General features: G+C 39.4%; 1 protein-coding gene across 3 annotated transcripts in view; it reads right to left on the bottom strand.

Annotated features, from left to right (window-relative positions):
- Positions 1 to 20,935, bottom strand: part of KIF22 (kinesin family member 22) — a 196,451-nt gene that overhangs the window by 30,965 nt on the left and 144,551 nt on the right. For all 3 annotated transcript variants that reach the window (XM_033946061.1, XM_033946063.1, XM_033946062.1), the window contains one exon: positions 17,093 to 17,160. In XM_033946061.1, coding sequence (XP_033801952.1) covers positions 17,093 to 17,160 — 68 coding nt within the window. The remainder of the gene's footprint in view (positions 1 to 17,092; positions 17,161 to 20,935) is intronic.

Genomic DNA, 20,935 nt, shown 5'->3' with positions numbered 1-20,935 from the left:
AAATTCCCGATCATTAAAACAAAGTATACGCCAAATATCTATTAAATTACAAGATTGTGCCAAATTATCTAACCTTAATGATTTCATAATTTTACTTGGTTTTTCATCCATTAATAGATCCATTACAGCATTGAAATCTCCAGCCACTATTAAATTAGAAGTAGCCAGTGGGAGTAGTAATTGTTGTAGATTCTTAAAAAATTCCATTTGATTCGTATTTGGGGCATATACATTAAACAGTTCCAGGGTAGTATTTCCCATGCTCATTTTTACATGTACCCACCTACCCAAAGGGTCCAAATCAATCATCTGAAAATTAGCTGAACATTTTTTATTTATTAATATGGCAACCCCAGCTTTCTTGCCAACTGCAGGAGCAAAAAAATTTTGGCGAACCCAACCCCCTTTCTCGATTCCATCATTGATAAATGCGTCTCTTGAATAAAATACAAATCAGCATTCTGCTGTTTTAGGAAAGCTAATATTTTTTTCCTTTTTGATAGTTAAGGCCATTGACATTCATTGAAAATATCTTAATCTCCATCTTTTTCCAAATGTTGTCACCCAGTCGGGCCTGCACGGGCACTGCGGCGTTCAACGACGGGTGGCAGCACAACCCTGGCGTGGCTCCCAATGAGGGAAGACCCTACATGGTAGTTCAGTTCACTGGTGTATTAACTAAATCAATGTCAGATACACCGCATATGGTCAATAGTTTTAATTTAAAAAAAAAAAAAAAAAACCAAAGCAACAAAGCTGACTTTGTCTCAGCATAAAAAAAATAGCAAAAGGCAATACTTCTGTCCCATTGCTAAGTCCTCAGCTCACTCGGAAGAATACTGAAGATAAGGGAGGTAAAGGTGGCCTTCTCCGAGATCCTCCCGGTACCAAGAGCGGTTGGAAGGAGACAAGGGGAACTGCAAGCAATCAATGCCTTGTTGAGACGATGGTGCGAAGAGGAAGGCTTTGACTTCGTGCGCAACTGGACAACATTCTGGGGAAGAAGTAAGTACTACAGGAAGGACGGACTGCATCTCAACGAGGAAGGAGCAAGAGTATTGGCAGGCAACATGAAGAAGGCCATCGAGAAGGCTTTAAACTAAAGGACAGGGGAAAGCCGACAGTCGACCACCAGTTGATGGTCCGGGCGACAGGATGTCCCAAAGAAGAAACTACGGACAACTATTCAGACACAGGAGGGGACGACCACAAAGCATACAAGAGAGACAGCACAGGAGCAGCAAAGAATACCATGAAAGAACCAGGGGAGATTGCTAAGCTTAAAAAGAGTCCAAGAAGGTAACACAAAGGGAACTCAAATGTATGTATATGAACGCTAGAAGTTTGAGAAACAAAATGGGAGAATTAGAAGCAATAGCAAAAAAATGACGAACTGGAAATCATTGGCATAACAGAAACCTGGTGGAATGACGAAAACAAATGGGATACAATACTACAGGGATACAAACTGTACAGAAGAGATAGAGTGGCGCAGAAAGGTGGAGGTATTGCCCTATATGTTCGTGAAGGAATAGAATCTGTGAGAGACTATGACAGAAGGGAAAGAGAAGCTGGAATCCCTCTGAATAAAGATTCCCAGACACAATGGTGCTGACACAAAGATTGGCCTTTACTACCGACCGCCAGGATAGGGGGAGGAAACAGACTTGGAAATGATAGAGGAAATTAAACACGGATGTAAGACAGGTAATGTCATAATCTTGGGGGATTTCAATTTTCCGGGGATAGACTGGGACCTGGGAACCTCAAATTGTGGCAAGGAAGCAATGTTCCTGGAACAATTGGTGGGAGAGCCAACAAGAGGAAACGTCACCTTGGACTTGGTCCTAAACGGCATTACGGGGCCGGCAAAGGCAGTAGAAGTCACGGTTCCGCTGGGGACGAGCGATTACAACATGATCAACTTCAAATTCGATGTCGGGAAGGGAAAAGGTACTAAAACCTCAACCATGACTTTAAACTTTAAAAGGGGAAGATACGATAGCATGAGAGCCATGGTGAAACAACGGATCAAGAAAAAAAAATGGGCAAAGTCAAAACGGTAGAACAGGCATGGTCCCTTCTGAAAAATACTATCACAGAAGCACAAAGCCTCTACATTCCACGTATGTCCAAAGCAAAGAAAACCAAAGGCAAAAGAGAGCCGGCGTGGCTTACTAAAGAGGTGAAGGAAGCCATAAAAGAAAAGAAGGACCCCTTTAAAGCATGGAAACGCACGAAAACAACCAAAACTTGGAACAAACACAAGGATGATCAGAAGAAGTGTCACAGGGCGGTGAGGGATGCCAAAAAGGGCTATAAGGAGAAAATAGCGCAGGAGGCCAAAAACTTCAAGCCCTTCTTCGGGTACGTAAAAGGGAGAAAACCCGCAAAAGAGGCAGTGGGACCGCTGGACAACCAGGGAAGGAAAGGGTACATCAAGGAAGACAAACAAATCGCAGACAGACTAAATTCCTTCCTTGCGTCTGTCTTTACAAAGGAAGACACTGCAACAATTTGGAAGCAGTGAAAGTGTTCAAAGGAGTAACAGAGGATAGCCTTACCACAGTAGAAGTGGACTTGGGCCATATTTACTGCCAGATCGACAAACTCAAAAGTGACAAATCTCCTGGACCGGACAGAATTCATCCGAGAGTCTTGAAAGAGCTAAAAGTGGAAATTGGAGAACTATTGCAAAAACTTGCCAACCTGTCAATCAAAACAGGACAGATACCAGACGACTGGAAGATAGTGAACGTCACGCCGATATTTAAAAAAGGATCAAAAGGAATACCGGGCAACTATAGACCTGTGATTCTCACGTCGGTCCCTGGGAAGATGGTTGAGGCGCTATTCAAGGATAGCATAACCTGGCACTTAGACACACACGACCTGATGAAAGCCAGCCAATATGGATTCAGGAAAGGGAAGTCATGTTTGACAAATCTACTTCAATTTTTTGAGACAGTGAACAGACAAATTGATAATGGAGAACCGGTGGATATTACATACTTGGATTTTCAGAAAGTGTTCGACAAGGTTCCACAAGTAAGACTCCTCAGGAAACTGCAAGGCCATGGAATAGAAGGTGATATACTAAGATGGATAGGCAAATGGCTGGAGAACAGAAGGAAGAGAGTGGGCATCAATGGGAAGTTCTCAGACTGGGAGAATGTGACTAGTGGTGTGACTCAGGGCTCAGTACTTGGGCCCATCTTATTTAATATTTTCACCAACGACCTAGAGGATGGAACATCCAGTGAGATAATTTTATTTATTTATTTAGATTTTTATCCCGTCCTCCCAGTAGCTCAGAACGGTTTACAAGTAAACATTCACAATGGAGTGAATTGGACATATAAGATTATACAGTAGATTTAAATACTTGGACATACGAGACTGTGCATTTAAATATAGGGACTATAAAGCAAATTAAGAACAGTAGTTTAAATATAAGTAGTTTAGTTTAGATACAAGTTATTTGAGTATAGGCTGAGAGTGGACTATACAGAAATTTAGGCAGAAGATTAGAATGGAGAAAGAAGGGTAGAGGTGGGGTTTAAGGGGTTGGGTGTAGACTGAGAGTGATCTTTAGTTGAAGAGGAGGGTCTTTACCATTTTCCGGAATGTCATTAGTGAGTTCTGTAGTCTGAGTTGAGGGGGGAGTTGGTTCCAGAGTTGGGGAATGAAGTGGCTGTAGGAGCGTTTGCGGGCGGTTTCTGAGAGGAGGGACCTTCCAGGGGGAATGCATAGGCGTATCTCCATTTCTGAGCGGAGGGTGCGGGTGGGGATGTAGATGGGTAGCTTGGATTTTATGTAGGAGGGGGTGGTGGCATAAATTCTTTTGTGTGCTATTGCCACGGCCTTGAATGCACAGCGTTGGCTAATTGGGAGCCAGTGTTCAGCGCGGAGTGCTGGGGAGATGGGATCATGGTAGTTGAGGCGGTAGTGTAGGAGGCGGATAGCTGCATTTTGGACCCGTTGGAGGTGCTTGAGATCTTTTTTGGTTATTCCATTAAATAGGGAGTTGCAATAATCCATTCTGGAGAGGACATATGCTTAGAGGAGTTGGGCTAGGTCAGGTGTGGAGATGTAGGGTTTGATCCTTCTCAGTTGGCGGAGGTAGTAGAAGGAGGTAGAGACTACTTGGGATATGTGGGTGGATATGGATAGTTGTCCGTCTAAGGTTACTCCTAGGCTGTGTACTTGATCTGTTGCCGTTAGTAGAGTGGAGTCCCATGATAGTGTTGGGCTTGTGTATTTGGTGTTTTTGTTCCTGATCCATAAGAGTTCGGTCTTAGAGGCGTTCAGTTGTAGTTTGTCATCCAGGTTTTCATGTCAGAGAGGCAGTGTTGGAGGTTTTCGCCTAGTGGGAGGAGCCTAGTGGGAGGAGCAGCTGGATGTCATCGGCATAGGAGTGGATTTTAATGTTGTACTTTTGCGCTATATCAATGACAGGTCTGATGTAGCAGTTGAATAGGAGGGGGGATAGAAGGACGCCTAGGGAAACGCCATATTTAATAGGCTTGGGGTTAGATTTGTGCGTCCCTAGGACAGTTTGGGTCCTTTGGTGGAGGAAGGTGAACCATTGGAGGGCAGAGTCCTTGATTCCAAGGTCATAGAGTCTGGATATGAGAAGGTGGTGGTCGACCATGCCAAATGCAGCACTGAGGTCAAGTAGGACTAGTAGGGCATCGCTGCCTTTGTTGAGTATTGACCAGCTGTCATCGATGATATCTAGGAGTACTGACTCTGTGCTGTGGCCTGTTCGGAAGCCGGATTGAGCAGGGGATAGAGCATCAAGTTTGCAGATGACACAAAGCTATGCCGGGCCATCAAATCGCAGAAGGACAGTGAGGAACTCCAGAGTGACTTGAGCCGATTGGAGAATTGGGCAGATAAATGGCAGATGAAGTTTAATGTGGAAAAATGCAAAGTGATGCACTTAGGCAGAAAAAATAAGGAACACAAGTATAGTATGCCAGATGCAACTCTGGGAAAAACCAAACAGGAAAAGGACCTGGGCGTATTAATCGATAGGACTTTGAAGCCATTGGCATAATGCGCAGCGGCAGTGAAGAACGCGAATAAAATGCTAGGCATGATAAAGAAGGGAATCACGAGTAGATTGGAGAAAGTAATAATGCCGCTTTATAGGGCGATGGTCAGACCACACTTGGAATACTGCGTCCAACATTGGTCTCCATACCTAAAGAAGGATATAAAAATGCTCGAGAGGGTGCAGAGACGAGCAACAAAGCTAATAAAGGGCATGGAGAACTTGGAATACGAGGAACGACTTAAGAGACTGGGATTGTTCTCCCTTGAGAAGAGGAGACTGCGAGGGGATATGATCGAGACTTTCAAAATACTGAAAGGAATCGACAAAATAGAGCAGGAAAAAACATTATTTACAATGTCCAATGTGACACAGACAAGAGGACATGGACTGAAGCTAAGGGGGTACAAGTTCAGAACAAATATTAGGAAGTTCTGCTTCACGTGACGAGTGGTGGACACCTGGAATGCTCTCCCTGAAGACGTAATTGCGGAATCCACCGTTCTAGGATTTAAGGATAAGTTAGATGTACATCTCCTTATGAGAAGCATAAAGTGACATGGGTAAGGATAATCTAGATGCCCTTCTCCTTATGAGAAGCTCAGAGTGATATGGGGACTAAAACTATGCCAGGGTACACCTGGCGGGGCCTCCGCGTGTGCGGATCGCCGGACTTGATGGACCTAGGATCTGTTCCGGGGATGGCACTTCTTATGTTATGTTCTCAGTTCAGCACAGTCTTTAACCATTCTTTCAAGGAATGCCAAACTCACAGTTCTCAGTTCATTATACTCCAAGGATCCCTGGACTTTAGTTTATCTTAGTCCCGGTCTTCACCAGGTCCTTGGTTCTTAAACAAGCCAAACAAAAACTCCAGCACTATGCAGCACTCCGGTCCTGATGTTGCAGGAACAGGATTGTCGGGTTCACTCTTACACAAAAAGCTTTGCACAAGCACCCACAAAATTACCCAACCCGAGGTCTTTTGTGAACCCAACCCCAATCCTGTAAGTTCCCAGTCTTGCTGCAGTACTAACACCAGACACACACCAGCTTCTTACAACGCTCTCTCCCAGCTGGTGTGGAGTAGCTCAATTAGTGCTAAGCAACAGTTCAGTACTGCTTCCAGCCCAGCCCCAGCTGCTGTGCAACAACAAAACAGTTTTCAAAAACATGCTTTGCCAGGTCCTTGTAATCAAAAATAGTCCCAACAAACACTCTTTAAGGCAAGCTTCAAAAAACAAAAGAATAATTCATGGGCAGGAAACTGCCATACTTACATCCATGGGTTCCAAGGAATCCACTCCAGGCATTACAGATTCTGCCATTTCCATTTGCTCCACTAGAACCTCTTGCTCTGCCATGCCCTGTGGTACAGGACTTTCCCAATCCATAGGTTCTGGTTTGGGTGCTTGCCCTTGCCTGGCCAGGAGGATTCTTTCTGCCAGCCCTTCCTGAGCTTTCCCTCTCAGACTCTTTGAGAGCTGCTTTAAGGGAGAAGTGTCACTCCCAGTCTTAGGTGGCTGAGGTACTGCTTTGGAGGCTCTCTGGCTCCCTCTCAGCTCAGTGGTAAAATTACACTCTGAGAGCTGATTGTATCTCCTAAGGGAGCTTGTTTTCCTGACGGGCTTTGGCTCGGGAAAGGGAACTAAGTTTGCATCACATTCATTCTCCTCAGGATAGGCAGCCCTGTCCTCTACAACCTCTGAGGCTCTACCTGCTTCGGGATTCCTGGGTAGGGGAGTCGGCTTAACCCTTATCCTACCCTTGACAGGGTCATCCTTGGGGATGGGAATGTCACAATGTATACTCCAACAATGATATTTAAATTTATTTAATTTGATATGATTAGACAACATTATACAGATAAAAACTAATGCAAAGTTAAATTGATCTTCTTCAATCCCATCATTCCCTATCCACCACCCTTGATTTTGGGGAAAAAACAAACAAACCTCCCTTTTCCCTCCCTCACCCCCACATAAATTGATTGCCTTGGAACACACATAGGATTAGCAATCACAATACCACCCCCAGGCAACATTCTAGCACATATTTCCTCTTACAATATTTAAAAATAATAGATTTATTCATTAATGCATTATGAAACAATAATCCCACATTCATACCCTTAATAATAATGTGATCTTAATATTTATAATAAATAAGTTGGTGTTTTTTTTTAAATTCTTTATTCATTTTTAAACTTTCATCAAGTGTACAAAATTCATAATAAACACTATTAATTAGACCACTTGAACATCTTATCATTGTATATTATAAATATAAATCCCACCCTCCCCCCACCCTCCCTCTAAGCCCATTATTCATTATAAGATCATAAACCCTCTTATTAAACCCTTCCCCTCTTTCAACACTAAGTGATGTATAATTAATAGAACCCATTTTTAAAATGTTTAGTTAAATCAAGTTTACCAATTTATACCTTATCATTACCATATAAATTTTATTATCCTTTGAAAAAAAAAATTATGATTCTTGTTATCAAGTCAATAGTCCCAAACTACTCTTAAACTGACATCATAAAAACTATTTCATGTTTTACATGTCCATCAAATTAACATTGACATTAAATCAATTAGTATTACCAATAGCAAAATCATACACCCGTATAACTCAAGACAAAATTATATAGAACCTTTGAAGTCAAAAGTAAGAATTATCTTTCTTAATAAACAATTCATATTTCATAAATAACATTTTTTTCTGTTCCCCTTTTTTATTTTATTTCTTCCTATTTTTCCTCTTTTCTTCCCTTTTCCTTCCTTTCTTCACACTTTTCTCCCTTCTACCATTTTCCTTCTTATCTTTTTACACCTTTTTCCCTTCTTTTTCTTTTCCTTCCCCATCTCATCTTTCTCCTTTTCTATTTCCTCTTTTTCTTTTCCTTTTTTTTATATCACTCCTTTTCTTCCCCTTCTTTCCCTTTTCCCCCTCAAAAACCTTATAAGTGGAAGTTAAAATAAACATACCTATAGAACAAATTCATAACAGAATTCCACTTCTATTAAATAATTCATACTTCCTAACTGTCATGAATCTCTTTAAAAGTTTTATTAAAACCATCCAAAAATGCAGAAATATTGACTAATCCACTAACTTTTAACATACATTAAACCATCTTTTCATTTAATAAAATATTCATAAAAACAACAAATATTGCTCAATTAAAATAGCTAAAAACCATGTCATCATATAGATTCTTCCTTTGCTTATTTGTTTTTTTAATTTTTAATTTATTCATTTTGAATTCTTACAAGTGAATTAAACATAATACAAACGATTTTCACATATCACTTGTATTTACAAACAAATAATCTTGTAATATAAAATAAATACCCCCTTTTTTATCAATATTCCTAATTCCATATGATATACATTTCCCACCCTACCCCCACATATCTTCTATCTATGTGCTATGATATCTGATCATTAGAATAATTAGTCAATGGTTCCCATATTTTTTTAAAATTATGAAGATTCCCTTGTTGTATCGCTAACATCTTTTCCATCTTATATATGTGACAAACTGAATTCCACCAAAATGTATAATTTAATTTAGTATAATCTTTCCAATTTTGAGTAATTTGTTGCATGGCAATCCCTGTCAATATTAATAATAATTTGTTATTATTTGCAGAAATCGGACTCTGAGTTCTCATTGCTGTACCAAATAATATGAGAGTCCTACATGGTTTTCTAATAATTTATTAATTTGGGGCCAAATTAGTTTCCAAAAAGCATTTATACAGAGACAAAAATAAATTAAATGATCTAACGTCCAAACTTCTAATCTACAATGCCAGCATCTATTGGATCTAGTGCTATCTATCTTTCGTAAACGCGTAGGGGTCCATAAAACTCAATGTAACAAAAACATCCACGTTTGACTCATAGATGCTGACTTTGTAGATCTTAATCTCCAGGACCAAAATCGTGGCCATTGAGATGCAGAAATTATCTGCCCAATCTCAATACTCCAAATATCCCTAAGTCCAGTTTTCTTTTTTTTTATTTAAAAATCCATATAACAATTTATACCATTTTGCGGCTTGGTGTCCCAAAAAATCCGCCTGAAAACAGAGAACCTGTAAGCTATATTGAGTATTAAGACCCTTCCATTCAGGGAACCCTACCTGAATGGCCTGCTTCAATTGCATCCATTTAAAATATTGTGTTTTATTTAAGCCAAATTTATGTTGCAATTGTGAAAAACTAAGCAGTGATCCTTCTGAAATGACATCATTCAATGTCCTTATACCTGCAATTATCCACTGTTTCCAGACGATTTTAAATCCGCCCATCTTGATCCTGGAGTTTACCCAGATAGATTGATTTAATGATTTAGCAATTGGATAGAGGCATAGAGAGGGTGGATAGGGACAGATTCTTCAGACTGAAGGGGACAACAGGTACGAGGGGGCATTCGGAGAAACTGAAGGGAGATAGGTTCAAAACAAATGCAAGGAAGTTTTTTTTCACCCAGAGGGTCGTGGACACTTGGAATGCGCTACCGGAGGAAGTGATCAGGCAGAGTACGGTACAGGGATTCAAACAGGGATTGGACGGATTCCTGAGGGATAAAGGGATCGTGGGATACTGAGAGAGGTATCCAGGTAATAAGTATAGAAACCCAACCAGGTCGTGCATGTGCAAGACCGGAGGGTTAGGACTTCGATGGGAAGATAGGACTTCAATGGGAAACCAAGGTGATTCAGACAGGTCGTGACCTGTTTGGGCCGCCGCGGGAGCGGACTGCTGGGCAGGACGGACCTATGGTCTGACCCGGCGGAGGCACTGCTTATGTTCTTATGTTCTTTATGTTATGATCTGGTGATAAATTACTAATATATCTTAAGGTCTTCCAAGTATCAAGTAAAATTCTATTATCTTTGTATTTCCTAGGCAATTTTATACTAACTACATGTTCTAAATGTAATGGGAACAGGAGCCGCCATTCTAAATATAACCAATCAGGTACATTCTCCATGAGATCTGGGAGGATCCAATACATACCCTGTCTTAGAATATAGGCTTGATGGTACCTATAAAAATTTACCCCTCTCTCCATAATGGTTCTTTGTAATGATGCTAAAGCAATTCTGGGTCTTTTCCCAAACCAAACAAATTTTGTAAGAACATTGTGTAACTTTTTATAAAATGACCCCTGAAAAAATATTGGTATCATACTAATTTGATAACAAACCACAGGCAATATCATCATTTTAATTGTTTGAACTCTTCCCCACCAAGAGAGATGTAAAGGATTCCATTGCTCACACATTTCTGTTATCTTTCTTAATAAAAGTTTTTCATTTTCTTTCACTGTGTCATCAATTGTATTTTTGATAATAATACCTAAGTATTTTAAACCTTCATCTTTCCATATAAATGAATATGAATCAAATAATCCAATGAACATTAATTGGAAGAACTTCAGATTTACTCCAATTAATTTTATATCCAGAAAATTTTCCAAATTTCTCTAGAACAGGGGTGTCCAATGTCGGTCCTCGAGGGCCGCAGTCCAGTCGGATTTTCAGGATTTTCCCAATGAATATACATGAGGTCTATTTGCATGCACTGCTTTCATTGTATGCTAATAGATCTCATGCATATTCATTGGGGAAATCCTGAAAACCCGAATGGACTGCGGCCCTCGAGGACCGACATTGGACACCCCTGCTCTAGAAGATTAAGTAAACATGGAATGGTATTCCCCGGTTCTCTTAAATACAGTAAAATATCATCTGCATATGCAGAAAGTTTAAATTCCCAGTTAGAGTATGGGATTCCTTTTATTCCCTTAGTTTGATTAATTGCAATTAATAAGGGTTCAAGAACAACATCAAAAAGTAAGGGGGATAAAGGACATCCTTGTCTAACCCCCCTTAGCAAGTTAAATCTATCTGATAAATTATTATTAATATATAATCTTACACCAGGAGAGCTATACAATGTCTGAATCATTTTAATAAAACCGGGGCCTATACCAAACCATTCTAAAGCTTGATACATAAAACTCCATTCCACTCTATCAAATGCTTTTTCTGCATCTAAAGATACTAGAAAAGCTGGATCATTAATATTTTTTGCTAAATTTAAAGAGTGAAATGCTAATCTAGTATTATTTGAGGAATGCCTTTTAGCAATAAATCCTGTTTGGTGAACATCAATAATAAAAGGAAGAGCTTTTGCCAATCTTGATGCTAATACTTTAGCAACCAATTTACCATCTACATTTAATAAAGAGATAGGCCTGTAATTTGAAACCAAAGTAGGATCCCTGTTTGGTTTTGGCAAGACAATAATTACAGAATCAGCCATAGTACCTGATATATTCCCATTATTCATTTGGTACTGATATAAATTTAATAGATATGGTAAAATAATATTTTGAAATGATTTATAAAATTCAACAGTATATCCATCGCCACCTGGAGCGGATCCAACTCTAAGAGATTTCAATGCTGATTCTACTTCTTTTAAAGATATAGGATCTTCTAAACTTCTTTTTATATGATCCGGAACATTTGGTCCATTAAGTGAATTTAAAAAATCTAACCCATCTTGTTCTTTATTTTCATAAGTATCAGAAGAATATAGATCTTTATAAAAATCAAGAAACTGTGTTAAAATATCCTTAATATTAGTGTGTGTATTGCCCTGCATATCTTTAATTGCAATAATTTTAGATTTCCTTTTTTTTGCTTTAAGAAAATTTGCTAGTAATCTTCCAGCCTTGTTTGAATTACCATAATACTGAACTTACCGAGAGAATATATCTTTCCTCACAAATTGAGAAGAAATCTCATTATACTTAGCTTTTGCTTTTAATAATTTTTGCAATATATTATGTTCCCATTTCTCAATTAATTTATTTTCTAATACTTTAATTTCTTTTTCCAAATCAACAAATTGTTTTTTAAGTTGTTTTTTAATAAATGCTGAATATGAAATAATATTACCTCTCATTGTTGCTTTAAAAGCATCCCATAAAATCTCAACATTTATATTATCCGAATTATTAATTTGAAAGAATTCATTCATCTTTAATTTAAGATCTTCCAGAAAGTTCGAATCCGCAAGTAAAGCATTATCAAATCTCCAAATTGATTTAGAATATACTAAATCATCATTCTGAAAGTCAATCCACACAACAGCATGGTCCGAAATTACAATAGGATCAATAACTGCTTTCATCACACGCTGTGCTATATTATTAGATACAAATATATAATCAATTCGTGAAAAAGACTTGTGGACCTGAGAACAAAAAGAAAATTCCTGATCATTAAAATGAAGAATACGCCATATATCAACTAAATCACAAGATTGTACCAAATTATCTAAACCTAACGATTTCATAATTCTGCTTGGTCTCTTATCCAAAATTGGATCCATTACAGCATTGAAATCACCAGCTACCACTAAATTAGAAGCAGCCAGTGGTAATAATATTTGTTGAATTTGTTTGAAAAACTCCATTTGATTCGAATTAGGAGCATACAAATTAAATAAATCCAGGGTTGTATTTCCCAGAACCATTTTGATATGCACCCATCTTCCTAAAGGATCAGAATTTATTAATTGAAAATCAGCACTACATTTCCTATTTATAAGAAAAGCTACCCCAGCTTTTTTCCCTACAGCAGGTGCAAACAAACATTTAGATACCCAACCCTCTGTTAGCTTCTTAGATTCAATCCCGGAAAGATGTGTCTCTTGAATGAGATATACATCCGCATTCTGTTTATGTAGAAAAGCTAACAATTTCTTCCTCTTAATTGGGTGATTTAAACCATTGACATTTATAGAGAAAATTTTAAAATCCATCTATTTTTCTGATTAAAATTTGACATATAACTCTAAAATAAATATTATGATCAGACATCAGCACATATTTAAGATATAATTTCTTTCCCACCCCATCTCCCCTTCCCCTAATCCCCCATCCCTTTTTTTCCAGAAAATAAACATTTCAATTTCTGCACTTTTCCCAACTTCATGTCTTAAAGAAACATTAATCATCCCACTCCCCCTCCCCTCCCCATCCCTCCACCCTATCCCCACCCCCCCACCCTTTAATAAATGTGTAAGCTTGAAAACGCACATAGATAATCAGGTAAAGAGAATTCCCCCCCATAGAACATTCAAAAACAAAAAAAATCTATAATCATAAGTTAAAGAATATTTTAACAATTAAACCCCTTCCTCAAATCCCTAATATCTAAACCGACCCCCTTAAAATAATTTTCTTTAATAAAAACCAAACAAAACTTTTATGTAGAACCCCAATCAATATTAAGAATAGTGATTCATAACAAAAAAAATTTTTTTTCTCCTTTCCTTTCCTTTTTTTTCCTTCCTACCTCTTCCTTTTCCCTTCCTTTCCTTTTCCATCCTTTTTCATTCCAATAATCTTTTGACATAAAAGCATATTACTATATAAGTAATACCATATGAGGTTACTCATCAAAACTACATTAGCATCAAAAATAAACAGCCTGTAAGTGATTCCATAACTCCATAAAAGGATAAGATTCCAAATATGAAACCATTTCAATTCTAAAGCCAGTAAACTATACTAACTGTATTAATGACTGTATTAAAAGCACCAAATATATAATACATTGAACTGCATCTTTTAAAGAAATTGAAATGCAACACAGAGCATCTAAAAAATAAATAATAAAGTCCATGTCTCTATGTAATCATAAGTTCCTCTTGTTTCTGCAAAAAGTCCTGCAACTCTTCTGGTTCCTTGAAATTCGTTGTTTTATTCTTGAAAGTCACTTTCATCATCGCTGGATAAATCAGCCCATATTTTGCTCCAAGACTTCTGAGCTGCAGTGGCAGGAGCAAAATCTGGAACAAAGTGTATGCGAGAGTCCTGAAACTTTAAGTTCTTATTTTCTTTAGCCAGCCGAATAATATCCAATACTTGCTGATGTCTTAAGAGCTTGAATATTATTGGACAAGGTCCCCTTTGAGTATCATTCCTCCTGACTGGTATTCTGTGAGCTCTTTCGATTTCAATAGGATATTTAAAGTTGAGAGGCCTATTACTACAATCCTCCAGCATTTGCGTAAGTATATCCATTTTCTTCTGCACCAGCTTGAATTTGAATAAATCTGCTTCAACTGCCAGCATTCTATCATTAAGATTAACAATCTTATTTTCCACCAGCTCCATTTTCCTGTTAAGAATATTTACTTCCTTCTTAACCTCTTTAATATCCTTGGAGTTTTCTAGCACAATTTCTCTAATTGCTTTCAGTTCCTTCAATATTTCAGCTGTTTCAACAACTTCCTTCTCAGCCTGTTTTTTCGAAGGGGTCGGAGGCTCGGGTTTGGCTCTTTTTGCACTTGCCGGCATCACAAAAGCTGAATCAGCTTTGTTATTCTTTCCAGACGCCATATTTATAATTAACTCTCCCATATCCGACAAGAAAAGTTAACTTTTGTAACAAATAATCTTTAAAACGATCTATCGGGACGGAGCTCACCGTTCACCCGACTATTGCCATGCGCTTCCAAGCTGAAAGGACACATTTGAAAAGATAAGTTTTCTGTCTCTGTCTATGAAAGGACACATTTAAAAAGGACACACGTATTTTATGTCTTTTGTTCCTGTCTGTGCTGGAGGTAATCAAATGTAGAATGTTCGTGTTTACTCTCTCGATGGTTTGGGAAGAGGTCATTTAATCATGTTAACGAAGTTTCGTCTTTAAGACAATGAAGGCTCAAACCCCCCTGCCATGTACATATCCTGCTCACACACCCCCTCCCCTCTCTTGTCCATCCCCCTTTTCCTGTGATGGTTACCACTGACCCATGTGAAGGATATATAACTGAATGTATTCTGAAAATAAAACAGGCAATTTCTTTGGGCCTTCTGTGAATCCTTCTTACCTAAGGAAATTGCCTCCAGATATCTGACCAGGCGGCAGGATTTTTGCAGGACAGTTTCGGGACCAAGAAACAGACCTCATTCGTTTCACAAGCCACGCCCCCTCTTCCTTTGCTTATATCATTAAGCATGTCTAATGTATTTAAATTAAACTCTAACTGAAGTTGATATTTCAGAAAATGAATATCTTTTCATTAATGAGCAAACTAAAGATATGGCTGAATAGGTCTCTTTTATTTTTCTATTTTTCCCTCCTTACTCCATTCCTCTTCTTTTCTTCCTCTTCCCTTCTTCTTTTTCTTCCAATTATACTCATCCTTTTTTCCCTGTCTTATTGTAGATGCTGATCCTTTTCTTACTTTATAGTTTTTCCTCTTCCTTAAGTTAATCTGTCAAAAAAACTTCAAAAAATATTATAAAGACTAGGTTTTAAACTTAAAACTATTTAAATAGACATTGGCTCAGAATTTGTCAATAAGTCCTTTAACTTTTCCAGATCTTCAAAATATAAGGATCTATTTCCACTTGTCACCCTCATTTTAGCAGGATAATACAAGCCATATTTGAGACCCTTTTCTTTCATTTGAGGTCTTAACTGAAGAAATTGTTTCCGTATGTTTGCAGTGTTTTTTTTGCAAAATCCAGCAAGAACAGCAACTTTGAACCTTTATAATTTAAGTTTCTGTCAGCTTTAGCCAAATTCAAAATCTCTAAAGCCTGCTGGAATCTTAAGAGCTTGAAGATTAAAGGCCTTGGCTTCACTTGGTTAGCTGACCGTTTAGATGGAATCTTGTGTGCTCGTTCTATTTCTAGGGGGTGTTTTGAATTTACCTGTAGTAGCTTTGGGAAAAGGTTTTCCAAAAATTGAATAGCATTTCCTCCTTCCAAATTCTCAGCTAAACCAATAATTTTCACATTCTTCCTCCTTCCACGATTCTCATAATCTTCAAGTTGTCTTTTCATTTCTTTAATATCTTGACTGTCAGTTTTACATTGAACCGCATTAATCTCCAACTGCTCCATTTTGTTTTCTAATAACAACATTCTTTGATTGGCAACCTCCATCTGCTTGTTAATATTTAACACTTCTTCCTTTACTTCAGCAATTTCGACTGCATTATCTTGAAGCATTTTCTTAATGCTCCAAAATTCTGCCAACATTTCACTTTTATCCAGCACGTCCGCAGCTTCAGCAGGGAGAGGTATTCCACGGCGTAACCTGATCGTGTTTGACACGCTTTGCCGTCCCTCCTGCCGCGAAAGCCATTTCTAATTTCGCTTGTTGTGTAGCCGCCATACTTAATACTGCTTTATAACCTCTTTAATGAAGAAAAAGCTGCGATGTTCTAATCAAAATTATTTACGAGCCGCCTAGGATTGAGGAGCGTCGCCGACGATTACACCACCATCTTGTGCACCGCCAAGCTACCTTTCTTGGTGTTCTTGCTGAAGTGGAAGATTATGGTGTTAAGGCTGCCAAGTCCTTGCTATTATTTTTGTGAGTGGGAAGTAGGGATTGCTGAGTCCATCTGGTTTTTGTGGTAGAAGGTGCAATGTTGGTGCCATTATTATTTGGTATATTTAATGAATCCTGTGCTGTAAATGTCACCACATACCACTGATTTCTAGGGTCACCACCACATATCTCAGAACCTACAGATCTCAGGACTTTGGCTCTGAATTCCTGAGTATCCTCTTGATCTGTACCTGTAATTTATGTATCCTATTCTTGGTCAAAAAGTCAACTGTCAAAATGTACTCCTAAATACTCTATTATCCATGTCAGAATTAAGTTGCTAATGTTTAATAGTTTCCAATTTCTTCTCCATGTTATTATCTTCAGGCATTCCCACAACATACAAAAGAAACTGCCGATTCCACCAATGTAAAGAGGTACTTAATCCTCCAATGTGGTATATTTTCAATAAAGTCAGAAGCAATCTACAGATTATTCTGTACTTCAGTTCCTCACCTATGCACTTCTTATTTTTGTTCATTAATAGGCATCAGTGTATTTGCATCAGCTTTAATTGCTGCAGGATTGTTCAATAAAAAGATTTCTTGCATATTGTGTGCCTTTACCATATTAATCACTTTACCTTTTTTTGTTTCTCTCTCATTAGAAGCGGGATGCCTTCCTCCTGGGTGCTCGCCACTCTATTACAGACTGCAAAATAGAAGGGAGAAAAAGTAGCTAGATCAGATACTTTCAGGATAGTAAAAGAGCTCAAGAATGTACCAACTGCACCCCTCACACCTCTGTTCCTCTTGTCCTTGAAGAAGACTGGAAGAGAGCTGCTTTAGTCCCCCTCTAGTAAAGGGGGAACAAAGATGAGGCAGGTAACTACAGACCTGCTTAGCTTTAATACTGGGCAAAGTTATCGAGACAATGCTAAAGAAAGATAGTGTTGTATCTTGATTTTACAAAGGGAAGAGCCTATCAGATCAACTTGATAGAGTTCTTTTAGTGAGGTAAAAGAAAACTGTTAAACATCAGTAAAATGCATGGAAATAACATAGAAATATGATGGCAGATAAAGACCAAATAACCCATCTAGTCTGCCCATCCACAGTAACCATTATCTCTTTCTCTCTCTGAGAGATCCACGTGCCTATCCCAGGCCCTCTTGAATTCAGACAGTCTCTGTTTCCATCACCTCTTCCGGGAAACTGTTCTACGCATCTACCATCCTTTCTATAAAAAAGTATTTCCTTAGATTACTCTGGAGCCTATCACCTCTTAACTTCATCCTATGCCCTCTCATTGCAGTTTCCTTTCAAATGAAAGAGACTTGACTCATGCACATTTATATTACGTAGGTATTTAAATGTCTTTATCATATTTCCCCCCCCTCCCGCCTTCAAAATATACAGATTGAGATTAGAGAATGACACGGTGGCGGTTTACCCGCATTTTAGCCGCGGGTCACCCGCCGAAAACGGGGAAGAAAACTAGCAGTCGCTGCGGCGACGGGGACAAGGCCATTCACCGCCCGCGGGGCGGTGAATGGTCTTGTCCCCGCAGTGAGGCATGAAGGATCGCGCGGTCCCCGCAGCTCACACCCGCCTGCCCAATCGATTCTAGTGTTTAGCCAGCTCTCTCCCTTCTCCTCACCTTAGTTTGTAGATTTTCTTTTTCGGCGACCCGCACGCTATCAGAGAGCCGCGCACCCGCTGCTGCTCAGTTTTGATCTTCTGCTCTGACGCAACCGGAAACAGGAAGTTGCAGCAGAGCAGAAGATTGAACACTGAGCAGCCGCGCGTGCGCGGCTCTTTGGGAAAGCGTGCAGGTCGCCGAAAAAGAAAACCTATAAACTAAGGTGAGGAGAAGGGAGAGAGCTGGCTAAACACTAGGATCAATTGGGCAGGCAGGTAGTGGCTGCGGGGACCGTGCGATCGCTAGTGTTCCCGGCTCAAATTGGAAGGAGGGAGTGAAAGGGAAAAGGATTCTGGGCCAAGGGGATGAAGTCGGAAAGAAAAACCCACAGCAGGAAAGAAAGGGAAGGACTGGCAGGTGAGCCAGATGCTAGAAGCAGGGGGGGGGGAAGAAAGAGGGAAAAAAGCTAGATGGGGTTGAAAAGAAGAGACACACTGGTATGGAAGAGGAAGATAGGGGAAATCTGGACACAGGAAGGTAACAGAAAGAGGGGAAATTATGTGCATGGGGCATAGGGACAGAGACATAAAGGGGACATGCCATGGGGATGGTATATGGACACAGGGGGGGCAATGACAGATATATAGGGGAGATATTAGAAATGGAGAAAATAGGAGCACAGAAGCGAGATGGTTTGTGGGGATGGGACAGGGACCGAGCTTGCAGGCTCCAGTGGCTTGCACAAATTACATTGTAACGTGCCATGAAAATAAGAGGAAGGAAGGTAGATAGGCCACGCGAGAGGAGCTGAAGGGTAGTAGAAAGGAACAGATGGTAAAGGAGGGAGGGAAGGGTGGTGGTGGAAAGGAATAGAACAGACATTGAAGGAGGGTGGAGAGGAACAGACCCCCAAGGGAAATGTGGAAGACAGAGTGGGAAGAAGACAGATGCCAGACTATGCAGGAGCGGAGGGAAGAAGATGGGTGCTAGACCAATTGGGGGGGGGGGTTAAGGGAGAGGCACAGTAACAGCAAATGGAAGACGCAGAGAGAAGACACACAGTGGATGGAAGGAATTCAATGAGAAGATGTGGAAAGCAGAAACTAGACAACAAAGGTAGAAAAAAAAATTATATTTATTTATTTATTTTTTGCTTTAGGATAAAATAGTATATTAGTTATGTTGATAAAAATTTATAAACAAAGCCCTGCCAGCTGAACATCTCTTTCTCTAGTTCAGCAGCAGGAACTTTGATTTATAAGAAAGGAATAAGCTAAATATTACAGTACTAAGGCTTATATGGATGCAGCGGGGCCGGTGACGGGGCGGTGAATGGGATGGCAGTGGCGGTGACGGGGCGGTGAAAGGGATGGCGGTGACGGTGACGGGGCGGTGAAGGGAACGGCGGTGACGGGGCGGTGCAGAGGATGGTGGGCCGGTGACGGGGACAGATTTTTTCCCCGTGTCATTCTCGAATTGAGATCTTTAAGTCTGTCCCATACGCCTTATCACGAAGGCCACACACCATTTTAGTAGCCTTCCTCTGGAGTGACTCTATCCTTTTTATATCTTTTTGAAGGTGCGGTCTCCAGAATTGTACACAATATTCTAAATGAGGTTTCACCAGAGTCTTATACAGAGGCATCAATTTGTTCTACCCTCCCCTCCTTTTTCTTACTGGCCATACCTCTTCCTATGCAACCTAGCATCTTTCTAGCTTTCACTGTCACCTTTTCAACCTGTTTGGCCACCTTAAGATCATCACATACAATGACATCCTGGTTTTTGCAGCCCAAATGCAAGGCCTTGCATTTCTCAACATTAAATTTTAGCTGCCAAATTTCAGACCATTCTTCAAGCTGCGCCAGGTCTTACTTTATGTTATTCACACCATCCGGCTTGTCTATTCTATTGCAGATTTTGGTATCATCCGCAAAGAGGCAAATCTTACCTGACAACCCTTCAGCAATATCATTTATAAAAATGTTAAAAAGAACAGGCCAAAGAACAGAACCCTAAGACACACCACTGGTAACATCCCTTTCCTCACTATCCTCTGTTGCCTTCCACTCAACCAATTCCAGCCCGTCACTTTGGGACCCATCCCAGGGGCTCAGTTTATTTATCAGACGTCTGTGTGGTCCAACGTTGCTTTTATCGGCTACATATGATCAGATCATTATCCAAACTATTAGATGCCGCATCTTTGAACATTTTGATTCATTCTCTCGTGATTTCGTGCATTGACCATTGTAATGCCCTTTATAAAGGCATAACCAAAAAAGAAATACGAAGACTCCAGATAATACAGAACACCGCCGAAAAGATTATATTCAATGCAAAGAAATCCGACCATGTTACCCCCCTGTTGCAAGAAGCCCACTGGTTGCCAGTGGAATACAAAATCACTTACAAAATTATTCTGTTAACATTTAAGACTAGACAAAACAATCAACCTGAATTTATTAATAATCTTCTTACCCCTTATAATCCTTCTAAGACTCTAAGATCAACAGCTAATAACCTTTTCTCTATACAGTCACTGAAGTTTATATATACAATGAGGTCTACTATCTTCTCTGTCACTGCCCCCTCTCTTTGGAATAGTATTCCAAATTATTTACGTGAAGAATCAATTCTTAATAACTTTAAGACGAAGCTAAATAAAAAAAACAAACAAAAAAACACAACTTATTGTAATGATTAGACGCCATTTTACACTGAAAGTACATTTATATTTATAGGGTGGGGGGTGGAATAGCATTTTAAGGTTTAATCAATAAATATGAAGCTAATGTTTATGTTTAAATGATTTTTATTATTCCAGCAGTAAGAAGCAAATACA

Source organism: Geotrypetes seraphini, chromosome 5, assembly GCF_902459505.1.
Source record: "Geotrypetes seraphini chromosome 5, aGeoSer1.1, whole genome shotgun sequence".
Classification (NCBI taxonomy): domain Eukaryota; kingdom Metazoa; phylum Chordata; class Amphibia; order Gymnophiona; family Dermophiidae; genus Geotrypetes; species Geotrypetes seraphini.
Note: the sequence above shows the minus strand (reverse complement) of the source record. Positions and strands in the feature narration are given on the sequence as shown.